The 23251-nt window shown below is 41.0% G+C and overlaps 1 protein-coding gene across 2 annotated transcripts in view; it reads left to right on the forward strand.

Moving 5' to 3' along the window:
* AGBL1 (AGBL carboxypeptidase 1) overlaps nucleotides 1-23251 on the forward strand; it is a 680934-nt gene that overhangs the window by 435050 nt on the left and 222633 nt on the right. The window contains exon 23 of one of the 2 annotated variants that reach the window (XM_070953407.1): nucleotides 11002-11450. The exons of the other annotated variant lie outside the window; for it this stretch is intronic. Within the exon in view, the coding sequence (XP_070809508.1) occupies nucleotides 11002-11143 (142 nt within the window). The 3' untranslated portion in view covers nucleotides 11144-11450. Of the gene's footprint in view, nucleotides 1-11001; nucleotides 11451-23251 lie in introns of those variants that run through there. 2 annotated transcript variants of the gene reach the window in all.

A 23251-nucleotide genomic window follows, 5' to 3' on the forward strand; every position in this document is an offset into this window, starting at 1 on the left:
TGGGCAGAGTTAGCCTGCCATACTGCCCTCTAACCACTGCGCCACCACGGCTCCTCCTTTAAGTCCCTGTTGGAAGTTGATGGAGCTTGCAAGTTTTTTTTTACCTGTGCATGATGGTTACTTATCTGCAGGGAAGATGCCATATTCAGCTTTTCCAGCAATTCCCTTCTGAACATCACAGGAGTTCTTCCTAATTGTCATCATCTGATCTGCTTTTGAGTGGCGTATCAATGAGATAGATGCAAACTAATTATTTAAAGCATTTCGATAGGAACAAAGAACGTCTGCCCTCAAAAGGGATCTGATCAAAATGTTCAAACTAAACAAAAGTTCCAAAGGTGCTCTTTTTTTTCAACAGGTAACTATTATTATTTTTATTTTATTTATTTTATTAGTTCAATTTATATGCCGCCCTCCTCCAAAGACTCAGGGCGGCTTACAATGCACTTATAGCAATTGCCTTCATTCTTTTGTATATACCTGTTTATTAGGGCTTTTGGCCCCCCATAAGTGGTGTTTCTACAAAGTCATCTTATTGCCCCCACAATCCGGGTCCTCAATTTACCTACCTCGGAAGGATGGAAGGCTGAGTCAACCTTGAGCCTGGTGAGATTTGAACTCGCACTAATTGCAGGCAGCTGGCAGCTAAGTGCTACATAACAGCACTTTCAACAACAACTAGACTTTCTGGTTTTTCTTTTGAAGACATTTCGCTTCCCATTCAAGAAGCTTCTTCAGCTCTGATTGGATGGTGGGGAATGGAAGGATTTATACTCCTTGCAGATAGCTGGTCATTTGCATTTCATTCCCCACCATCCAGTCAAAGCTGAAGAAGCTTCTTGGATGAGAAGCGAAACGTCTTCAGAGAAAAACCAGAAAGTTCAGTTGCCTCTTGGACCAACCATGACCTGGATGACTGAGAATCTCCATAGACATAAACAGAAGTTTGTATGTGAAAAGGATGATCAAAGATTCCATGGTTGCAAGCTGCCAATTGCTATAGCTTGTTTGAAGCCTTTGACTTTTCCCCTGTTAAAACCACATATAGCAAGGATTGAGCTCTTAGTCAGTGTTAAGATAGTTATTGCTAGGGTAGTTGGCCAACTGCATAAAAAATCCTCATATTAATAATTTCCAGAGCTGACTGTTAAATCATTAACCACATTTATAGTTCAGACTGGCTGGAGTTTCAGAAGATGTTAACTCAACATTATGGAGGGTTTTTTTTTCCTTTTCCTGACACATGAACTCTTCCATGGAGTTTATAACTCAAGTTTATATTTTGAACACAAACTATTTCTCTTTTTTACTGTAAAGCCTGGTCAAGGATCATAATAAAGACATTTGATTTGAACCTAACCACTACACTTATAAATCATATTGAAGCAAACTGTAAAGTGTGGGAATGCAACTGCTATATAATCCATTTTTCTTTGTATAGAACAGTGTTTCTCAACCTTGGAAGTTTGAAGATGGGTGGACTTCAACTCCCAGAATCCCCCAGCCAGCCTCAACCCTACCAAGGTTGAGAAACACTGGTCCAGAATCACAGAATCCCCTCCTTTTTAGCATTTCCTCCCCTCCCCAGATTTTGACACCCAAATTATAATGTTTCTGTATTTTGAAAGGTATATTTATGCAAACTTCACTATTTTTAAAGCTTATATCTTTGTTGAGTTTTAGCATGAAAGGAATTTTTTTTAAAGCGCTAATGAAAATCGGTTGCTTATTACTAGCGTGCTGCCAGCCTTTTGAGGTAGAGCAAATCAGGAAGAAGATTCCAGAAAACAATCTGGAGCTCTGTTTTATTGATATGGGCTGCAATAAAAGCATCTTGAAAGCCTGAAATATGGTTTAAGGAGACAGTTGAAAAAAATGGGTATGAGATGATACTTGCACATGGGTGATCTGATTTGGCCAAATTGGTGCAAAAATAGAAGGCAAGGTGAGCCCGGGAGTGGAGCGAGTGCAAAGGAAAAATGGAAATACAGATAGCCCTTGACTTACAACAGTTCATGTAGTGACCAAAGTTACCACAGCAGTGAAAAAAAGTGACTGAGGACCATTATTCACACTTACGACCATTTCAGCATTCCCATTTCACTTGATCAAAATTTGAACACTTGGCAACTGGTTTCCTATTTATGACGGCTGCAGTGTCCAAGGGTCATGTGATCCTCTTTTATAACCCTCTGACAAGTAAAGCCAATGGGGAAACCAGATGCATTTAACAACCGTGTTACTAACTTAACAACTGCAGTGGTTCAGTGAACAACTGTGGCAAGAAAGGCCATAAAACAGAGCAAAATTCACTTAACAACTGTCTCGCTTCGCAACAAAAAAAAATGGGTTCAATTGTTGTAAGTCGAGGGCTACCTGTAGAAGAGGTTCAAAGAGTTTTATGAGAGCTTGTGGTGTTATGCTATTGGGGTTATGAGAAAGAACATTAAAGGTAAAGGTAAAGGTTCCCCTCGCATATATGTGCTAGTTGTTCCTGAGTCTAGGGGGCGGTGCTCATCTCCATTTCAAAGCCAAAGAGCCAGCACTGTCCGAAGACGTCTCCGTGGTCATGTGGCTGGCATGACTAAATGCCAAAGGCACATGGAACACTGTTATCTTCCCACCAAAGGTGGTCCCTATTTTTCTACTTGCATTTTTTTACATGCTTTCGAACTGCTAAATTGGCAGAAGCTGGGACACGTAATGGGAGCTCACCCCATTACATGGCACTAGGGATTTGAACCGCTGAACTGCCAACCTTTCGATCGACAAGCTCAGTGTCTTAGCCCCTGAGCAACCGCGTCCCACCTGTAGAAGAGGTTCAAAGAGTTTTACAAGAGCTTGTGGTGTTATTGGGGTTATGAGAAAGAACGTTATCCGGTGGAGAAAGGCACAACTTAAGGCCCATAAGAACCGGTAGTGTTGGCTGCAGGAAGCTCCACCCACCCACCCGATGTCAACACATTCCATTTTTGACACTCTGTGCATGTGTGGAAGTCTCTGAGCATGCGTGGAGGTGGTGCGTGCGCTCACATTTGCGAACCAGTAGTGAAGGCAAGTGGTATTCACTTCACCCATGCTGTAGAGGATTCGCATATGCCCACTCCTGTTGTTGAGCAGCAACGTGAGAATAAGCACATCAGCAGATCGAGAAACTAGTTTAATGCTTTCCCCATCCAGATGATTTCAGGAGTTTGATGCCAACATTTAATTGGTGCCTCCTTTTTATCCAACGGAGAGAAGAAGGGAAGAAAATTAAAATTAAAAAAAGAAAAGAAAAGAAAATCAGGAATTCTGGAGATCAATGCAGCGGCTCAACCCTCCCTCTGTTTGTTTCCCAGCTGCCATGCATCTGTTCAAGTCAGTTTGTTTTATTAATGCTTACTTGGCCTAAAGCTATCAGAGATGATAAAAGATGTCGTATTCGTGCAGCACTGACACAAATATATTTTTTTTTCTCCTGTAAAAAAAGAAAATTAATGATTGAACGTAAGATTAAACCCAGAACTTGTAGCCTTTCTCTGCTTCTCCTACTCACCACATTACTCTAAATCTTTCAGATCACAGATATTATTAGTATTATTTTCAGTCTTCCTCAGAGGCAGGAAAACAAAAGATTTGTGCTTCTGCTATGTTAGGATTATCTGACAGAGGTTTCAGGAAAATGATATTAGAAACCATCAAATTCAGGGCAGGATAGTCTTGCTTTGCTGTACTTTTCTGCCTTCCATAAAATTTTGATCTTTCATAAACTGACGATTCTTTTTATCTATTATAACTTAGGTTTACCTCATAAAAACATGGCTGAAAGCCTACTAATTAAAAAAATGGTGGGGGAAAACTCAGAGTGGGCTAGAAGACAATCACTTAGGCGTCTTGGTCCTCCATCGTTCCCTGGCGTGTTTTCCATTTGCTTCATCATGGTAACATTCTGTCACTTTCTTTAAAAAAAAAAGTCTGATTTAAATCAGTCTGGGCCGGTTGTGAACATTGTGGCTAGCAATTACTTTGGGGACTCTTAACAATGAATTATACCCTTTCTTTGAAGTTGACAAAGGGGAAAGGGGAAAAAAAATGAAAATCCAAAAAAAGAGAGGCTAGTCTAGCAGTTGTGGAAAACAGAATCAGGAGATATTTTTAATTCATGCTTTGTTAAAAATGATGTCACGATGGAGAATCAGCTAGGATATTTATTACTGCTGAATTCCAAGAAAGGGATGGGTACAAACTACCTGATTCCTGCACTGTTGATTCAAGTTCTTCTCCTGCTTCTCCTTCTCCTCCTCCTCTTTCCCCTTCCCCTTTTCCTCCTTCTCCTTCTTTCAATTTATATAGCCATCAAATACATGACTCTGGGTGGTTTACAACAATTAAAAGCAAATGAAAAAACAGAATACAGTATATAAAATAAACAGCATATAAAAATATCTGCATCCAATGATAGATAGATAGATAGATAGATAGATAGATAGATAGATAGGGAGAGAGAGAGAGAGACAGACAGACAGACAGACAGACAGATAGACAGACAGACAGACAGACAATGATAGACAATGATAGACAGACAGACAGACAGGATTGTTCAGCACTATTGTTTATAATGATATTTGCAAAATATCAATAACACAATATAATTATTATGCACTGTAGGAAACAGAGTACATCACTGAGTATTCAAAAGCACAGACCTAATTTTTGCTCATCATTCCCCATCCAGAATGTATTATACTCTTGGCTATCATCTGAAGTTATTTTTCTTTCATCCAAAAAATCGTTTTGAATGCTAGACCATTTATAAACCTAAAGAACAGCATTAAAAATTTAAGAATAAGAGCCCCAGCACAATTGGAGTGAAAACAAGTAAAACTCCAGCATAATAGGCAAGCCTACAGATGAGTATTAGATGGTACTGTTTATTCAGAAGCACAGACGAGGGACTTACGGAAACATCGGTTTCTCGGGATTTCTTTTATATCAACAGCCCAAGGCATAGATGACTATGTCCCTGAAGTGATCTGTTTTTTTCCCCCTGGTGATTTTCTTTTCAAAATCCCACAAATCTAAAGCTTTATTAAATAATTGCTTCATAGAAACTATCTGCTGTGAGCTCCACATAAGCATCAGGAAGGGCATCCGGCCAGTAAATACTTAGCTCCATTCAGTCACCCTGATTCCACCCCAATGCAAGGTATTATAGGCTCATTAAATGGGAACAAATAACTGCTTCATAATGGGCTTAGCTGCCCAGCATCTTGGACCTTTTTCTACTGGGCTGAACAAATATACCTTAGAATATCTTTTTTTTCCTGCCATATCCCCATGGTGTTGCCTTCTGCTTGTCCCTAGCCCAAAAGGATACAGTCATATGTAGTACCATAATACCATAATTAATATGTAGCCTTATGGTATTAAAGTAATATTTCCCCCCTTACTTTAAACATTACAGCTTTAATCTGCTTTTTTCTGATGTGGAAATTGGGAAGAATTCAAGCCAGTGTTGAAATTCCTGTCTGGATTTCAACCCTTTCCTTTTGCATCAACCACAGACATGGCTGGATACTCTGTCTGGACCCTGATTTATAGATTCCCCTCCTTTTTTATACCTTTCCCGGACTGGTTAAAAAAATAACAAAAAAACAGCACTACTTTATGGATTTTTTTCAAAAAAATCATTTTTATGGAAAGAACATAAATAAGTGTTATGGAATGTTTTTCTCCCCCTCGAGCTAAAAAGTGGAAAGTGGCAGAATTCTTGCCAACGTTATTTTAAAAAAAAAAGTCCATGATGCATTGATCCATCAAGGAAGGAAGGAAGGAAGGAAGGAAGGAGACCCAGAGAGAAGATAGGTGTATTATTTCATGTTTCATGAGTTTACTTCTGAAACAAAAGACAGATCCATTGTCTTATTGCTCCATTAATGACCTTTTTAGAGAGATCAGAACAAAATAACTTCTGGTGAACTTGGAAAGGGGAGGGGAAGGGAAAGGAGCAGTGGTGGGATTCAGCCAGTTCTCACCTATTTGGGAGAACTGGTTGTTAACTTTCTAAGCAGTTCCGAGAACCGGTTGTTGGAAGAAATCTTATTTTGCTTTTTTTCACTTTACAGGGCTAATCCTGTAAGGAACTGAAACATTCTGGTGTTATTTCTAGCCTAATCTTTATTGCCTTGCTTATAGAAACTGCCTCTCTGGTTCACCCTTATTACATTGTAACAGCTAAGGTGAAGCACCCATCGACACGAGTAATGTTGAGTTGGCCACACCACACGGTCACATGACCACCAAGCCATGACTACCCAGCTGGTCATTAGGGCAGAGAACCGGTTGTTAAATTATTTGAATCCCACCACTGGAAGGGAGCCATGGAGACTGGGGTACAATCAATGGAAACAATGAGGTATCGTTCCTGCCCCAGTGCTCAGGAGTCAGCTAAAGAGGAGGCATTTGCCTATACAGAAATAAAGTATAGGAGGCAAATGAGATGCCACTACTTGAGCTGGTTCGAGTCAGAAACAACTGGTTTGGATATATAGGAGAAAAACTGGGAGAGATTGTATTCTTGGTGGGTTTGCTGTGAATAGAGAATGAGACTGTGCATCCTTGCTCTTGAGAAATGATCAACCACAGTGGTGCAGTGGTTAGAGTGCAGTACTGCAGGCTACTTCTGCTGACTGCTGGCTGATTGCAATTTGGCAGTTCGAATCTCACCAGGCTCAAGGTTGACTCATCCTTCCATCCTTCCGAAGTTGGTAAAATGAGGACCCAGATTGTTGGGGGCAAGATGCTGACCCTGTAAACCGCTTAGAGAGGGCTGTAAAGCACCTTAAAACAGTATATAAGTCTAACCTGGTCAGGTAGATCAGCCTTCTGATGCCATCAAGTGACAGACTCTTAGGCTCTGGCATCCATTACCCTGAGGAAGAGGTGTTCCCTTGCCTGCAAGTGGGAAGTCAAATTCTGCAAGATGGCGGGGGCATGGGGGCATCAAAGTAGATATTGAAGAACATCTATTTGCGATCTTGCAGATTTTGACACTCCCTTCAGACACCGTTGTTCCAAGGCAACAAGACCAAAATCTAATTTTAAAAAATAATAATTTTAATGATATCTTCTCCTCTTCCCTTCCATTTGTATCCTCAACCACTGGATCCATCTATCTGATCAATATCCATATCTACTCGAGCAATGATTAAAATAAATAATATATAAAAAGAGCTGATATTGTTTGAGGGAAAAAAATATCTATGACAGCAATAGGAAAGACCAGTGGTGAAATTCAATTTTTTTTACTACCGGTTCTGTGGGCGAAATGCCTTCAAAGAAAAACCAAAAAGTCCAGTTGTCTCTTGAAAAAGCACCTTTGGGTCAGTGGTGAAAGTAGTAAAAAAAATTTTTACTACTGGTTCTGTGGGCGTGGCTTGTGGGCATGGTGTGGTGTGGCTTGATGGGCATGGCTTGGAGGGCATGGCAGGGAAGGATACTGCAAAATCTCCATTTCCAGCCCATTCCAGGGGAAGGATGCTGCAAAATTCCCATTCCCATCCCACTCTGGGATCAGCCAGAGGCGGTATTTATTGGTTCTCCGAACTACTCAAAATTTTCGCTACCAGTTCTCCGAACTACTCAAAATGTCCACTACCGGTTCTCCAGAACCTGTCAGAACCTGCTGGATTTCACCCCTGCTCTGGACCATTTTTGCATCTTTTTAAAGAATCCACATAAGTATTCATAGTTGGATATTCAGAGTCATGTTTTTTCATGTAGAACTTTTCATATCAACTTTCCTAAACAGATACATGCCTACCATTAAAGGCATTTTATGAAAGGCCATTCCACTCTTTTCTTGCCCCCCGTTCATGTTTTTGAAAGCAAGACCATTATGTTCTCAAAACTCCAAGTAGGTGCTGAACTCAAAATTTGTTGTTGTTGTTGTTGTTAGTTGCGAAGTTGTGTCCAACCCATCGTGACCCCATGGACAACGTTCCTCCAGGCCTTCCTGTCCTTTACCATCCTCTGGAGTCCATTTAAATAGTTGATGTATAAACATGAATTGGGGTTTTTTTTCCCCTTCCTGATTGATCAGCATCTCCCAATGCTTTCAGCTAGCCAGTAAATGGCTAACATCATGTGTAAATATGTTGTTTCATATTATTGGGAGAAAATTGAGGCTGTTTGGGATGTCCTCTGTGCAATTCATCTGGATGGCTGGCTTCGAAAATTTGAGTGCCTTTAATAGAACAGGAAGAACTGTTTGAAAGCAAATGTGAGACAAATTTCAGAGACTTCAGAAATAAATAATCGAGCCATTGGATTCATTTTTGCTTTTGTTTTGCTTGTGTGTCGTCAAGAATATGGAAGTCTTCGCCTGCAAAACAGTCTTTCAAGAAACACCAGCTAGCCAGCCAACAGACACATTCGAAGCAGAACTAATTAAGATCAAGTCATTGCTCAATAAATATGCAAATGACAAATGAAAACAAGGAATTCTATTTATCACTTCCTAAAGCTGCTGATTGCTCTGAGACTACTATAAACCACACTAGACAGGGGTTACAGGAAATTAGATTTAAATGGGCAGGTCAGCTAACCTCTGCATAATGATGCATGGGTGACACAGAATAATAGATTAGAATGGAGTTCCAGCTGTCTTGTTTTTTTCCAGTGATGACAGGATATTTTTTTGGGGGGAAGAGGGGGATCATTTGTGACAAACTTTCTACTTAAGAGAAATGTTCTTTCTTAATTCTGAGGAAAGCCCAGCAAGTGAAATTGCTTGGTGAAATATCTATCTATGGAGATATCCATAGTCATCCAGGTCATGGTTGTCCCACACCACTTTTCAAGGAGTAACTGGACTTTCTTTGTTTTTTCCTTGAAGAAAAAAAAACATCTTCTCACTAAAGCTCACTCTTGGTGACCAGATGTACCCCTAAAAAACTATATTTTGGAAGTTGAAGATTGCATGGGTCAGATGAGATGAAGTTCAAAATGCCAAAAGCATCACTTATAGAAAATGGCGGTATCATGTGAGTTTAGAAAACAACACTATTTATTGGGGCGCCAATAAAGAGCTAAATCATTTTAACTTTATATTTTACTTTTTCCTCCAGATGTTTAAGGCAGCATGCATAGCATTTGTCTTCAAGTTTTCCTCCAAATGCTATAAACTGTTGCCATGGCAAACCGTGTTCCTGCATATTCTCTACCACTTAGTCAGTGTGACAAAAGGGGCTTTTGTTTTCAAATTATACTATGAAGGGAGGAAAGCTTGTTGGTGAAATACCAAAGGTGCTTTTTCAAAAGGCAACCAGACTTTGTTTTTCCTGGAAGATGTTCTTCAGTTCTGAAGGAACTTCTTGAATGAGAAGAGAGAGGAAAAACAAAGTCCAGGTGGCTTTTGAAAAAGCATCTTGGAGAGAACCATGACCTGGATGACTGAGAATCTCCATAGGCATCTGTTGGTTAAATGTTCAGGACTGGAGTATTAGGAGCTCACCAGTGGTGGGTTTCAAAAAATTTTATTACTGGTTTTGTGGGTGTGGCTTGGTGTGTGTGGCATGGCATGGTGGGCATGCTTTGTGGGCATGGCAGGGGATGGATACTGTAAAATCTCCATTCCCACCCCACTCCAGGGGAAGGATACTGTAAAATCTCCATTCCCTCCCCACTCCAGGAGAAGGTTACTGCAAAATCCCCATTTCCTCCTGATCATCTGGGACTCGGGAGGCAGAGAATAGATGGGGATGGGGCAAGCCAGAGGTAGTACTTATTGGTTCTCCGAACTACTCAAAATTTCCGCTACCGGTTCTCCCGAATTGGTCAGAACCTGCTGAAACCCACCTCTGGAGTTCACCAAAGGATGGGTATGTAGATGTCCTGTTTTCACTGCATAGTCCTCTCTCCAGCAACTTAACGTAACCTAGACAACTTAGAACTACGCTGCCTTTGGTCTCACCTAAGTATAGTAAAATTATCTGCTACAATGTCCTACCTGTCAATGACTATTTCAGCTTCAACCAAGATAATACAAGAGCACACTATAGATACAAACTCATGATAAACCGCTCCAAACTCGATTGCAGAAAATACGACTTCAGTAATAGAGTGGTCAATGCCTGGAATGCACTACCTTGACTCTGTGGTTTCATCCCCAAACCTCCAAAACTTTAACCTTAGACTGTCTACTGTTGATCTCACTCTATTCTAAGAGATCTGTAAGGGGTGTGCATAAGTGCACCAGCGTGCCTACCATCCCTTTCCTAATGTCCCCATTTATTCGTAACCATCTCATGTCTTCATAATCATGTTTACACATTTCATGTATTCACAATCATTTTGATACTTTTATCTGTAATCTTATATACGCTTGACAAAATAAATAAATAAAAATAAACCTGAGGACTCCATGAATGTCCTGCCTTCCTAAGGGAAGATGTTATGATGATTGTGGACAGTCCAAGAGGCTTCCAAGGGAAGAAAAGAGATAGCAACAACGGAAACCTAGCAATTCTGCTACTTCCGATAAGAAAACAAGCTTTTTTAAAAAAAAATAAAAAAAAATTCAAAATATATTCTCAAAACATTTTGAGAAGGAGAGAGCAAACAGGAGGTTTTGAGGGGTTGCTTTGTTCTTTGCCAGGAGAAGGCTTTTTTAAAAAAAAAATTGTATAAACTTCTCACAATATTCCTTAACATCAGATCTGGTTGCACTAGAAGTAGGTCATTAGTTCTTGGGACAGTGTGTGTGTGTGTATTTGTGTGTGTGTGTTATGTGTATATATCTCTGTGTTGTGTGCATGTATCCGACTTTAAAAAGTAAAACTAGGACTGACTTTTGCTGTCTTTTACTTCATTATACTAATCTTCTCCTTATCCACTGAGCCTAGAATTTGCAATATGTGCTTGGATGCTTTTCAAGATGAGACTCTACCTCTTTTTGCTTCCATCCAATTCAATCTTCTGTTTTCTTTCTATCTGTGTGCGTGTGTGAATCTCTGGCAGAAGCAACAACTGCAGCCTGGAGACCGATGATGAACTTCCCTGTGGGGATGAAGTGGATTATAACACCGATAGCTGCTCTGATCAAGAAGCAGATTTTTTGGACATGGATAGAGAAATCCAAGAATCTCCCTTAAGGGGTTGAAAGGAATGAAATCAAAAGCAGAGTCCAAAGCAGAGGTGGATGGGTCCTTTTTTTCTCCCAGTTCTGAAGAACCGCAATATCCCCATTCCCTCCCCACTCCTGGGAGAAGGATACTGCAAAATCCCCATTCCCTCCCCACTCCAGGGGGAAGGATACCGCAAAATCCCCATTCCCTCCCCACTCCTGGGGGAAGGATACTACAAAATCTCCATTCCCTCCCCACTCCTGAAGGATACTGCAAAATCTCTATTCCCTCCCCACTCCTGGGGGAAGGATACTGCAAAATCTCCATTCCTTCCCCACTCTGGGGCCAGCCACTTGGGTGGTATTTGCCGGTTCTCCGAACTGCTCAAAATTTCCGCTACTGGTTCCCCAGAACCTGTCAGAACCTGCTGGATTTCACCCCTGCCTCTGTGTTAAATACCTTCAAAATGTCCTTTGCCAAGATCAGAAAGTTTTGGCAAGATGTGATTCTTGCAGCAGGAAGACTTCTCAAGGATAGGTCAAAAGCTTTAAATCATTTCTTACCAGTTTGGCCTGCCTTTGCCCCACTTGGAGGTATGTTCTTCCTTGGCCAGTTGCAAATTTTGCCAACAGCTAATGGGACAATAATGCTAAACAGCTGGAAGGGGGGGAAGTGTCAACAGAGTATTTTGCAAAGAGGGTTTTTTTATTTTTATGAGGAGTGGAAGGAAGGGAAACAGATTCTTAGTCATGTGTCTTCTTTACAGCAGATGGCTCCATGATAAAACAAATACTTTGGTTCCCAATTCCATCACTGCCATTTTCTGGTAAGGCTAGACAAAGTCCTGGCTGTGGACAACTAGCATACTTATCTTTGTCTTTTGGTTTTCATAGATGTTTGAGGTAAAATATACATTTCAACTTTCCCGGCTTTTTCCTTGCCTTTTCTTTTCTGTAAAGAACTTCACCGCTCAACGTCTCCAGTTGGTTCAGAAAATACACAAACTCTCCCATTAAGATTCATGATGTTCTTCTTTAAGGTGAATCTCTCACTTCCATTGTATTATTCTGGTGTTTCATGGTATTCTCTCAGGATTTGCAAGATGTATCTGTCAGGCGCAAAGAATCAGGACCACATGTTGAGTTCCAGTTAAGATGATTTAGCGCTCATGCCAATACACAAGAATCTAATCAACTAAGGTCAGCACTGAATTGGTGCTAGATAAGAGTTAATGGAATTCAAGAGGAGTTGGACTTAGAACATTGGTGGGAATGCACTGATGCCAGGCTGATTCCTCTCTTGACTCTGCCCCCAAACTCTCCCTGTCCTTTTCCTATAATAGTGGTGGCAAACCTGAGGCACGTGTGCCAAAGGTGGCACGTAGAGCCCTCTCTGTGGGCAAGTGCACTGTCACCAGTTGCTTTTCTGGTTTCTGGCATGCATGGTCTTCACATACAACTGTTGTGACCTAGGTCCAAGTAGGTATTATCAGACTCAATCAGTTCTAAACGAACAGATTTTATTAGAACAGCTGAGAACTCATTCTCAGTGTAGTCCAAACTAATTCAAAACAAATTCTTCAAAACACAATTCTTCAGCCTTATCACCAACCTTGGTCTACTTTGGCAACCTGCCAAAGGCTCCTCTTGGCAAAAATTCAGAAGCAGGAGATACCGACAGGAAATAAATGCAGCAAGACAAGAAACAAATCTATCAACGTTGTTTTCCGACAAAGAGCCCAAGAGCTGTTGCTGGTCTTTTAAGCCTTATGGGAGGAGCCAATCATCTCTTGGCCTTACTCCCAAGTTGTCCTTTTTGCTTTAGCTGCTCTTGCCTTCTCATGCGTGCACTAGGAACAGGCTCCTCCTGTTCCTCTGCCTCTCTTCTGTCAGCCTCTGGAGGTTCTGGAGTCCACACCTCACTCCCAGATGGCCCTGGCCCCATCTCTGCCTCCGACTCAGAGCCCTCATCTGGGCCTTCCCCAGCCTCTAGGACTGGCCCAAGTTCTTCCTCAGCCTCATCGCTGTCCGACTTAGCTGCCAGGTCCGCAGGCTGCTGGCAGGCCACAACACTGCCAGAGTGCCAGAAACCTGAAGACTAGATGGCCAATGCACACATGTGGTGCCAAAAAGATTCGCCATCACTATCCTATAATATCCCAAGGCTGAGTCTGAAAAGGGAAGGATGGATAATAATGTTACAAGGTGAGGTAGAATTCGTCTTTTGTCAGCCCCTTGTCACACACACCTGACTTTGAATATAATTTAGAGCAGACCTTAAGCAGATACAACAAGTGTATTTATTGCAGAGTATTAACAAGCCATATGTGTAACAAAATTCTGCATCAGGCTGTGTGTAGGAAACCTGACCTACAGATACATCCCTCCACAAATCTGAATCTTGACCCTTTTCCTTTTTTCACTTTTTTTTTAAATTTGATTTATATGCCACCCTTCTCCGGAGACTCAGGGCGGCTTACAACGCATTAAGCAATAGCCTTCATACTTTTGTATATTACTTTGACTCAATAGTCATCTATCTGGTTGTTTCTCAGCCCTGAAGGTCCCATAGTTACCAAATGCTTCTGCTCTTAGGCATCTAAAGGGAATTTAGAAGTGTTTGATTGGAAGTATAGATAGATTTTGTCCTGGTCTCTGTGATCCCTGAGTGGCTGAGATTGCACCTGCTGGAAACGGTTAGGGTTAAAATGGAATTTGGTGCTGAGCACCAGCCGTTGAAGAGAGAAGTTTCTTTGCTTGCTTTTATCCCTCCCTCTCTCCCTCTTCCCTCCTTTTCTTTGTGTTCCATGAAGGATTTTCCTGCTTACCAAGTTTTCTGTTTGTGGCGCACATTAAGGTATAAGTGGCACAGCCCAAAACAATGTTTAAAGAAATATCATCATATTTCACCTAAACTGAAATTCAAAGGGGATTAGAGCATTAATCCCTTTAGCCTGTTCTATCTGGAAATGGCTGTCTGAAGGATAAGGAACTTCCTCCCCCACTCTCTCCCCCTCCCCCCTTTTTTTTCCTGTTAAGGACTGCATTCCCTTAAGCATCATCTCTGGAATTTATGTGCCAAGAGTTTGCAGAACCAGCATGAAAAGCAGCTAAAATGTTAGTGACCTTTTCCGTCTATATCTATTGGGTGTACCATCTCATCTCTGTGCATACAAACCCATCTCCTTCTCCTTCTTATTCTCGAATGACAATTTCCAGCAACACCGCTGAAGAGAGATGCTGAAGGGCCATAGTTTCCCGCACCTACAGAGTCGCAAGTTCTCTAACCCCTGATTTCTTGAAGCTAAGCAGATCTTTCCTCATTCATGCCTCAAAGGCAGGATACCTGGAGACTTCATGAACAGTGCCAAGTCCCATAATGAAAGGAGGGTGGAAAATAAACTTAGTGAATGGATGTTTATTCCTAGAAATTCCACAGGTTGGTTTCTGAAGGGTCCATTTAGGATTGGATGACTGCAGCTTGCAATTGTAGGCCATTATAACTGCATGGACCATCACACGGTACTTTGTGCCATGAAGTCAACTCAGGAATGCCTAGTCTATCTGACGTATGATCAGATGCTGAGAAACAGTATGATTTTCCTGAACCATAATTGAAATTGTTTTCAAGGGGCAGCCTTTTCTGATCTTAGACAAATTCTGAAGCCTTTACATCTGCAAGCTGCAGAGATCTGGGAGTAAATAGTCGCCTTGGAAGGCTAAAATCCACCCTAAGTCAAAAATGGCTTTGCTTGCTATGTTTTCAATTGTTTGACACAAGGTTGAAATGTTGAAAATGCATGGCCGTACTATTTTACATTCTCCTCACCTTTCTTTTCAGTGAAGCAGGGCTTCCAAAGATATCTCACAGTTCAACATTGCCATTCAATTTTACCTCAGCTTTTCTCAGGGGTGGGCTTCAAAAATTTTAGCAAGGGGTTCTCTGCCCGGTTGCTGGGTGGGTGTGGCCATGGTGGGCATGGCCTAGTCGGCCTCCTACACCATGGGGGGGGGCGTTTTTACCCTCCCTGGGCTCCAGAGCAGTGGTGGGTTGCCCCTGATTTGGGCCGGTTCGCAAGAATCGGTAGTAAAACTGGTGGGAGGTCCCGCCCACTGCCCTGGATGTCATCATCGGCGATCTGCGCATGTGCAGAAGCAAGGCGCACATGCTCGCTTCACTCATGCACGCGTGATCCCATTGCGAACTGGTAGTAAAGGTAAGTAGAACCCACCCCTGCTCCAGAGGCTTTCCTCAAGCTTCTGGGAGGGCAAAAATGGCCTCCCCAGGCTTTGGAGGCCCTCTGGAGGCCTTCCCAAACTTCCAGTAGGTCCATTTTTCACCCTCCTCAAGCCTCTGTGTGCGCCCTGCATCTAAAACAGACCGTGTGGGGACTCGGAGGGGGGGTGGGGTGGGCAAGGCCAGCCAGGAGTGAGATTTGGGGGTTCTCCGAACCGCACAGAATCTTATCTAGATGTTTTCCCAAACCCCTGCGAACCCCCAGCAGGCGATCCCTCATTTTTCTAAACTTTTCCTCCTTCCTGACTGCTGTCAGACTTTGTGTCGTTGGGCCATTCTTCTTTGAAGGAGATGCATGAACTTCCAACCTTTGCTGTTTGGATTCCTTTTATTAAGAGTGACCCACGCTAAATCTATTTCTTTTCCCATGTTAATAAGGCCAGGACTCAATGGCTGCTGCCTGCTGTGACCCAAAATCTCTGCCTCCTTGCTCTTCTTAATATATTAGCCATCCTGTGGCTGGCTAGGTATGTGGGAAGCAATAACCTTTTTGCAGCTGAAAGCTGTTTCCTTTTATGCCTTGCAGAGCTTTGAGTAAGTTTGAAGCACAAAATAAATAATTAAGAAGGGAAAAGAGAAAAAGAGAGGAAGAAGAAAAGGATGGGGAGAGGATGAGAGGGGAAAGAGAGAGAGAGGGAGAGAGAGGGAGAAGGTATCCATATTTTTAATATGACCTTGAGAACTGCATTGGTGAATTAGTGCTATGAGTTCCCAAGTCATTTTTTGATGTACTAACTCAAACAACAACCACCACCTATTATTTTATTATAGTCCTCCACCCCTCTGTTCACAACAGAATACTTTATGCCACCAAGCTTGAAATCTTGGGCTTACACAATTTAGAACTACACTGTCTTCAATCTGACCTAAGAGTAGTACACAAAATTATCTGCTACAATGTCCTTACCTGTCAATGACTACTTCAGATTCAACCGCAATAATACACGAGCACACAATCGATACATACTCAAGGTAAACCGTTCCAAACTTGATTGCAGAAAATACAACTTCAGCAACAGAGTGGTCAATGCCTGGAATGCACTACCTGACTTTGTGGTTTCTTCCCCAAACCCCCAAAACTTTAACCTTCAACTGTCTACTGTTGACCTCACCCCATTCCTAAGAGGTCTGTAAGGAGCGTGCATAAGTGCACAAACATGCCTACCATCTCTGTCCTACTATCCCCATTTATTCATATCCTTATCCTGTATTCATAATCATGTTTATACCAGGGATGAAATCCAGCAGGTTCTGATAGGTTCTGGAGAATCGGTAGCGGAAATTTTGAGTAGTTCGGAGAACCGGCAAATACCACCTCTGGCTTGTCCCAGAGTTGGGTGGGAATGGGCATTTTGCAGTATCCTCCCCCTGCCATGCCCACCAAGCCACGCCCACAGAACTGGTGGTAAAAAAAATTGAATGCCACCACTGGTTTATACTTATATCTGTTATCTTATACGTATTTAACAAATAAATAAAATAAAAATAAAATAAATAAATAAAAATATTTCCCTTCTGAGCTCTTCCATGCTTGCTGGAAATTCATAGATGCAACACAAATGTAATAATTCTTTCCAATGTTGTCCTATAGATCTTCTACATAATGCATAAGGTAAGAAGTCTAGTATTCTAAAGAGCTTCTCAGTTAAAACTTGGGGCACTTCCTTAGGGACATAATAACATGCATTGCTTCCATTCTGGAGCTGGTAGGAAAAAAAAAACATGTTGACTTGTTCCAATAAAAAAAAAATATGTGTAGCTAGGGTTGAACCTTGGAGTCCTTGGTGTTCTCTGAGCTTGGTTGCTTGTTTGCAGATGTTTCATTACCAAACTAGGTAAATTATTAGTACTGATGCTCAAGAGAAGGTTCTTCTGCAGAAGATCCTTGAAAAAAACTGACCAGTTGAATCCCTGGCAAACTAAAACTGAACTGAAACTGCATTAGTCACTCTTGGGGATGACCACTGGGCCATGGATGGAAGGAATGCAACTTTCCTGGTATTCTTTTCTTACTTCCCAAGTGGGACGTTCCAGTTATTATTAATAAGAAAGAAATCTGGTTACTTCAACATGAGATGTTGCATAGTTCAGCACTCTCCATATTATCTCCCAAACGGTATGTTATTTATTTGTTTATTCAGTGATTGCTACCTCAAGCTTGCAAAACATGCAGTGAATATTTTCTCTAATTGCATAGAGGCATCCAGAAACTAGATACAACATAAAAAAAGTGAAACTGAAGCTCAGCAAGACAGGATCACTGTTTACCTAGACACCTTTGAATTCTCTGGTGACCTCTTCTCTTGATCTGGAGTGGATCTTGTTCCTTGGAGGACCAGGTCCATGACCAAAAGGTTCTTCTGGACTTACAACTACTACCATAACAATACGTGAATCTTACCTTGTTGTGCCTAGTGCCTCAGTTGAAGTCCTACTCGAGGTGGAAAGCCTTAGGGATGGTAATTCATGTCCTCATGATGTCTCGTCTAAAGGTAAAGGTAAAGGTTCCCCTTGCACATATGTGCTAGTTGTTCCTGACTCATCTCTGTTTCAAAGCCAAAGAGCCAGTGCTCTCCGAAGACGTTCCGTGGTCATGTGGCTGGCATGACTAAACGCTAAAAGCGCACGGAACACTGTTACCTTCCCACCAAAGATGGTTCCTTTTTATCTACTTGCATTTTTTTTTACGTGCTTTCGAACTGCTAGGTTGGCAGAAGCTGGGACAAGTAACAGGAACTCACCCCATTATGCGGCACTAGGGATTCGAACCGCTGAACTGCCGACCTTTCGATCGACAAGCTCAGTGTCTTTGCCACTGAGCCACCACATCCTTTATGTCTCATCTAGGCTACTGTAAATGCTGCCCTTGAAGATTATTGGCACAAAATGCAGGAGCTTGCAGGCTAACTGGTAAGTGCCATGGAGCAAAGTAACACCTTTATTGGGATGGTGCACTGGCTATTATTTGTGGGTAATTTTTAAGATATTAGTTAGCCTAAGCCCAAATGGCTTAGATCCAGGATAATTGAGTTAGTCATATTTTCTGGAAGGGATCTACCCTTTCTGTTCAATTGGCAGACGAATAGATATTGTGAGGTTCACCTTCTATCAACCTTGTAAGGTAGTCCAAACAGAAAGGACACCATAAAGTACTAGGTCCTACTTTATTCTAAAGTTACATTAAGACATTTTTGCAAATCTGAAAATACATCTCTTCCTAGGGAGGGTTCCTTCTGAGACATTTGGTACCCACCCATTCCATCTGCGGATTCAGCTGCCACTTGTCTGACCATTGTCTCTGCAGCTCTTCCTGATGTCATTCTCACATACCATTTTGCATTTGCTGCAAAAAAATTAAAAGAGATAAATTCGGGAGCAAGTGATTTGGGTTAAGTGTCCTGTTCTTTGGAACATCCCAATGGCTCATAAGAATATGGGGAGCTATGGATTAGAGAGGGGACATGGTGGCTCAGTGGCTAAGATGCTGAGCTTGACGACCAAAAGGTCAGCAGTTCAGCGGTTCAAATCCATAGTGCGGTGTAATGGGGTGAGCTCCCGTTACTTGTCCCAGCTTCTGCCAACCTAGCAGTTCGAAAGCTCGTAAAAAATGCAAGTAGAAAAATAGGGGCCACCTTTGGTGGGAAGGTCACAGTGTTCCATGCGCCTTTGGCGTTGAGTCATCCCAGCCACATGACCACGGAGACGTCTTCGGACAGCGCTGGCTCTTTGGCTTTGAAATGGAGATGAGCACCGCCCCCTAGAGTCGGGAACAACTAGCACATATATGCAAGGGGAACCTTTACCTTTATCTTATGGATTGGAGAAGGATGTTCACCCATTCCATTATCTATTGAGGAGAGGCAGGGTCAGGAGTTGCTGAAACAAGATTAATTGGTGGCTCAGTTGCAACCCTTGTGTCCAATAGTTTTCTCCTGAATTTTCTAACGTGTAGTGTATTATCTTGTTCATCCCTTGGCAAAGAGCCAAAAGCGCTGATAAGGTCCACTTCAGCTGGGTCTGGAAAGAGAACACCCCAACCTCCAAAATTTGTAGACACCTCGCACACCTGCAATTTCAGAAAGCCACAAAGACTGGCTCTTGATTATAGCATTTGGAATGTAGAACTGCAGCCTGCAATGCTTTATCCCCAAATTGTTTTTCTTTAATGATGATGTTTTAATGTTGTTTCATGACTAATTACATTTTAATGTTTATTTATGTTACTTTTTTTACTATAATTCTTTTAATTAGGCTGCCCAGAGATTTGGGAACAAGGCAGGCTATAAATTGTGGTAAATAAATGTAGTGAAGATAGAGATGTATGTATGTGAAAGAGACAGAAGAAGAAAAAAGAGAGAGAGAGAATGCAGTAGATTAACTAAAAGGGGCAACGAGTTGCTGCCAGTGCAATCTGTTTCCAGCACTTGGCTGCCAAACACTGGAGATACAGAGAGACATTAAGGTAAAGGGGTAAATATATAAGGTCCCCAAGACTAATTTTTCCTAGTTGATGTCCAAGAAGATTCTTCATTTCATGGGTGAAATTGGATGCTTTCAGCATTCCAGGTGAAATACAGTATATAGAGATGGGACCAAGTATCCATTGATGTACTGTAGTTTGTATCCATGCACACACAAACTTAGTTTATCAGTTTAACTGTGGATATTATTGATTGGACTGCAAGATGGATTTTTGTGCTTCAGTTTAATGGCAGAATGTGTGTGTGTGTGTGTGTGTGTGTGTGTGTGTGAGAGAGAGAGAGAGAGAGAGAGAGAGAGAGAGAGAGAGAGAGAGAGAGAGAGAGAGCCCTCACAAAAATCCAATGTCCATTTTTTAAATATTCTTTGAGGGGTCCATTAGATATGAAAAGCATTTATAATGAATTGTCTTCATTCTTAAATTATAAGACCAAAAAGTGACATACTTATAGGTGTAGTCAGACATTTTCATTTCTTCTAAATATTTTTGAGAAATTTCAAGGCAGAATTGAACACTGAAATTTTTAACTCAATTATAGACACTACTGACAAATCCCATACAATGAACTAAAACAGCTGTGAAACATTTGAGATCATCCAACTGATCCTAACTGATCTTGAAATGATCTTGAAATAATCTTGGTGGATCTCAGAAAGTTAAGCAAGGTTAAAATTTATTAATATTGGGTTGGGAGAAGGGGTTAAATGCTACCGGTTCGGGCTGGTTCGCCCAAACTGGTAGTAAAAAATGCTACCGGTTTGCTGAACCGGTAGTAAAAAAATGTTTAAAAAAAATTCTGATGATCAGCTGAGTGACACGTTATCGTCACAACTTTTTTTTTTTTACTTTTAAAGCATTTTTTTACTACCGGTTCGGGTAGTAAAAAATGCAGCACAGCTGTGATCGTCGGAACCTCTTTTTTTTTTTTACTTTTTTTAAAGCATTTTTAGTACCTATTCACCTGAACCGGTAGTAAAAAAATGCTTTTAAAAAGTTTTTTGAAAGGTTCCCAAGATCGTGCACCACAAGTGATTTCCTCCCCTCTCGCTGTTCTACTAACCTTCCTAAGCCTCCTTTAGGTGTGTATTGTGCATACGCATGCAACACACATTTGTTGCAAACTGCGCATGTGCGGCCAGCGAACCGGTAGCAAACCGGTTTAGATTTCACCACTGGTTGGGAGATACTTTGAAGAATCACAGGAATATGGCTAGACAATTTCCATACTGCCGCCACGACAGCTCCATGGTTATATCCTGTTGCTGAGGTCAGCTCCTTATTAATCCCTGATTTTGTGGAACCTTAATAGAGTTTGCATTCAGGATGGAATTTCATTAACTATTTCACCTTCTTCCCAAGCATTTTACTTATGGTTGTGTCAAGTGCAAGGAATCAGGACCATTCATAAGGTTGCAGCATAGAAGACATATTCAAGCCTATATACAAGAACCTGGTCAATTAAAGTTCAACAATAAATTGGCACCAGATAAGAGTCAACTGAATTCAGCAGGGATTGGCCTTGGAGTGCTTGTGGGAACACAAGGGTTCTAAACTGATGACTTGCTTAACTCCACCCTTCAGCTCTGTCTGCTCTTCTACAGGTTGAATTTCGTATCTCATATCTGGGTTATTTATTGGCGAATATTTTAGTATGGTTAAGAAATTCTCAGGATTTAGTTGAGCAGGTTGAAATATTGTGCCCCCCCCCCATTCCATGAATATTCTCATTCCTTGAATGAGAAAATTGTGACATCTAACTGAAACATTCTTACTACAAAAACCTAGCAACATAGAGATTTATGTCCTTTGGAGATAACAGGCTTGGGCTAAGATAGGATTTAAATTATAAAACAATTATATATTTTCCCCTCAGGAAGTTATTAGATCACTCTACACCGGAAAGATATGCCTCAGAATAATCTAAAATATATTCCATTCTGAAGGGCTGTGTATTTAAAATTGATCAGTTTGAGAAAGGAATTGATAGTTTGCCAGCTCTCAACTAATAAATACCCTGTCCAGTTGTCTTTTATAAGGTAGCTCCTTATACTAGAGGAATGTGAAAGTTTCAGGCTAAGGTTGAGTCAGTTTTATTATAACTACAAAAACGAGATAGGCTGGGCTTTTTTGGTTCTTCATAGCCTAAGCTTCTAAAAAGTTCAAGGAGAATGGAAACGGATTTGACAAACAAATATTAATATTTCTCCTAATAACCCGGGATTGCTAGGGTGATCATTTGATGAGCCTTAAGTATGAAATGGTAGCTTCTTCATACAGAGATCTCTGTTGATTCCACTTTTCTCTATTTCTTCTTTTCTAACACTTCTTCTTTTTTTGGTTAATAGATGAGAGTTGTATGTTTGTGCACTTTTTCTTCCTTTTAATTTCCCATGTTTTTCCTCCTCTTGTGTTTTTCATGGTTGTTGTTCTACATACATCCCCTTTTCTTCCTCTCATTCACAAACACATATATATTCTTTCTTTTCTATTAAGGAAGAAATTCCAGAACCACTGAGAGAGGGGGGAAGGGGAGAGAGAGAGGGAGAGAAATGAATGAATGAATGAATGAATGAATGAATGAATGAATGAATGAATGAATGAATTGTGGAACAATTCCCTCATTGAAAAGCAGGTTCAATATTTCAAGTATTTCAAGATTGGATAAACAGATAAACAGATTCTCATTCAAGTTAGTTATAACTAACTCATTAGTTAAAACTTAATGCCACGTTTTAACACATTAGTTAAATGAGTTAAATTAGTTTAACTCATTAGTTTAAACCTAATGGTAGTCATCCTTCCTGTACTTCAGATTTCCCAGAACACTTCCATTCTATTGGCGTCTGTTGCCAAATTTAGAAGATACAGTTATCCCCAGAATGTTTAACAGCATAATCACCTTTCATAATATCTGTTACCTCAGAAAAGGAAAAAAAAAAAGAGTAAGCTCTTATTCATTATCACAAATGCACTGAAATTCACGCAGAAGCTTTTGAGAGTGAGGTATTCAAATCCTTGGTCTGCAGCTGATAAATATGTCGATTTCACTTTTCTTTCATTTTCTCTTTCACTTGGTTATCATGTGCCTTTTAAAAAAAAAACCTCTCAACATCCCATTTGTGAAGGAAGGTGCAAATTAAAGTACATTCTTATCGGAGCTAATCAGCTGAAGGAAATTTTCATCCATCTCTAATTTTCTAATCTGTCTCCTTCTAGAGGGAATATTCAGAGACGGTATCTGTTGCAAAATACATTTGTATCATTAAAAAAAAAAATCCTCCTCGGCTCTTGATTTAATCAGTTTTAAATACATGCAGGATTAAGCAGTCAGTCACCCGTGGAATGGAAGGAAGCATAAACAGTGAAT

The sequence above is a fragment of the Pituophis catenifer genome, unplaced genomic scaffold, assembly GCF_029215685.1.
Source record: "Pituophis catenifer annectens isolate HBS135680 unplaced genomic scaffold, rPitCat1.0.hap2 SCAF_14, whole genome shotgun sequence".
Lineage (NCBI taxonomy): Eukaryota > Metazoa > Chordata > Lepidosauria > Squamata > Colubridae > Pituophis > Pituophis catenifer.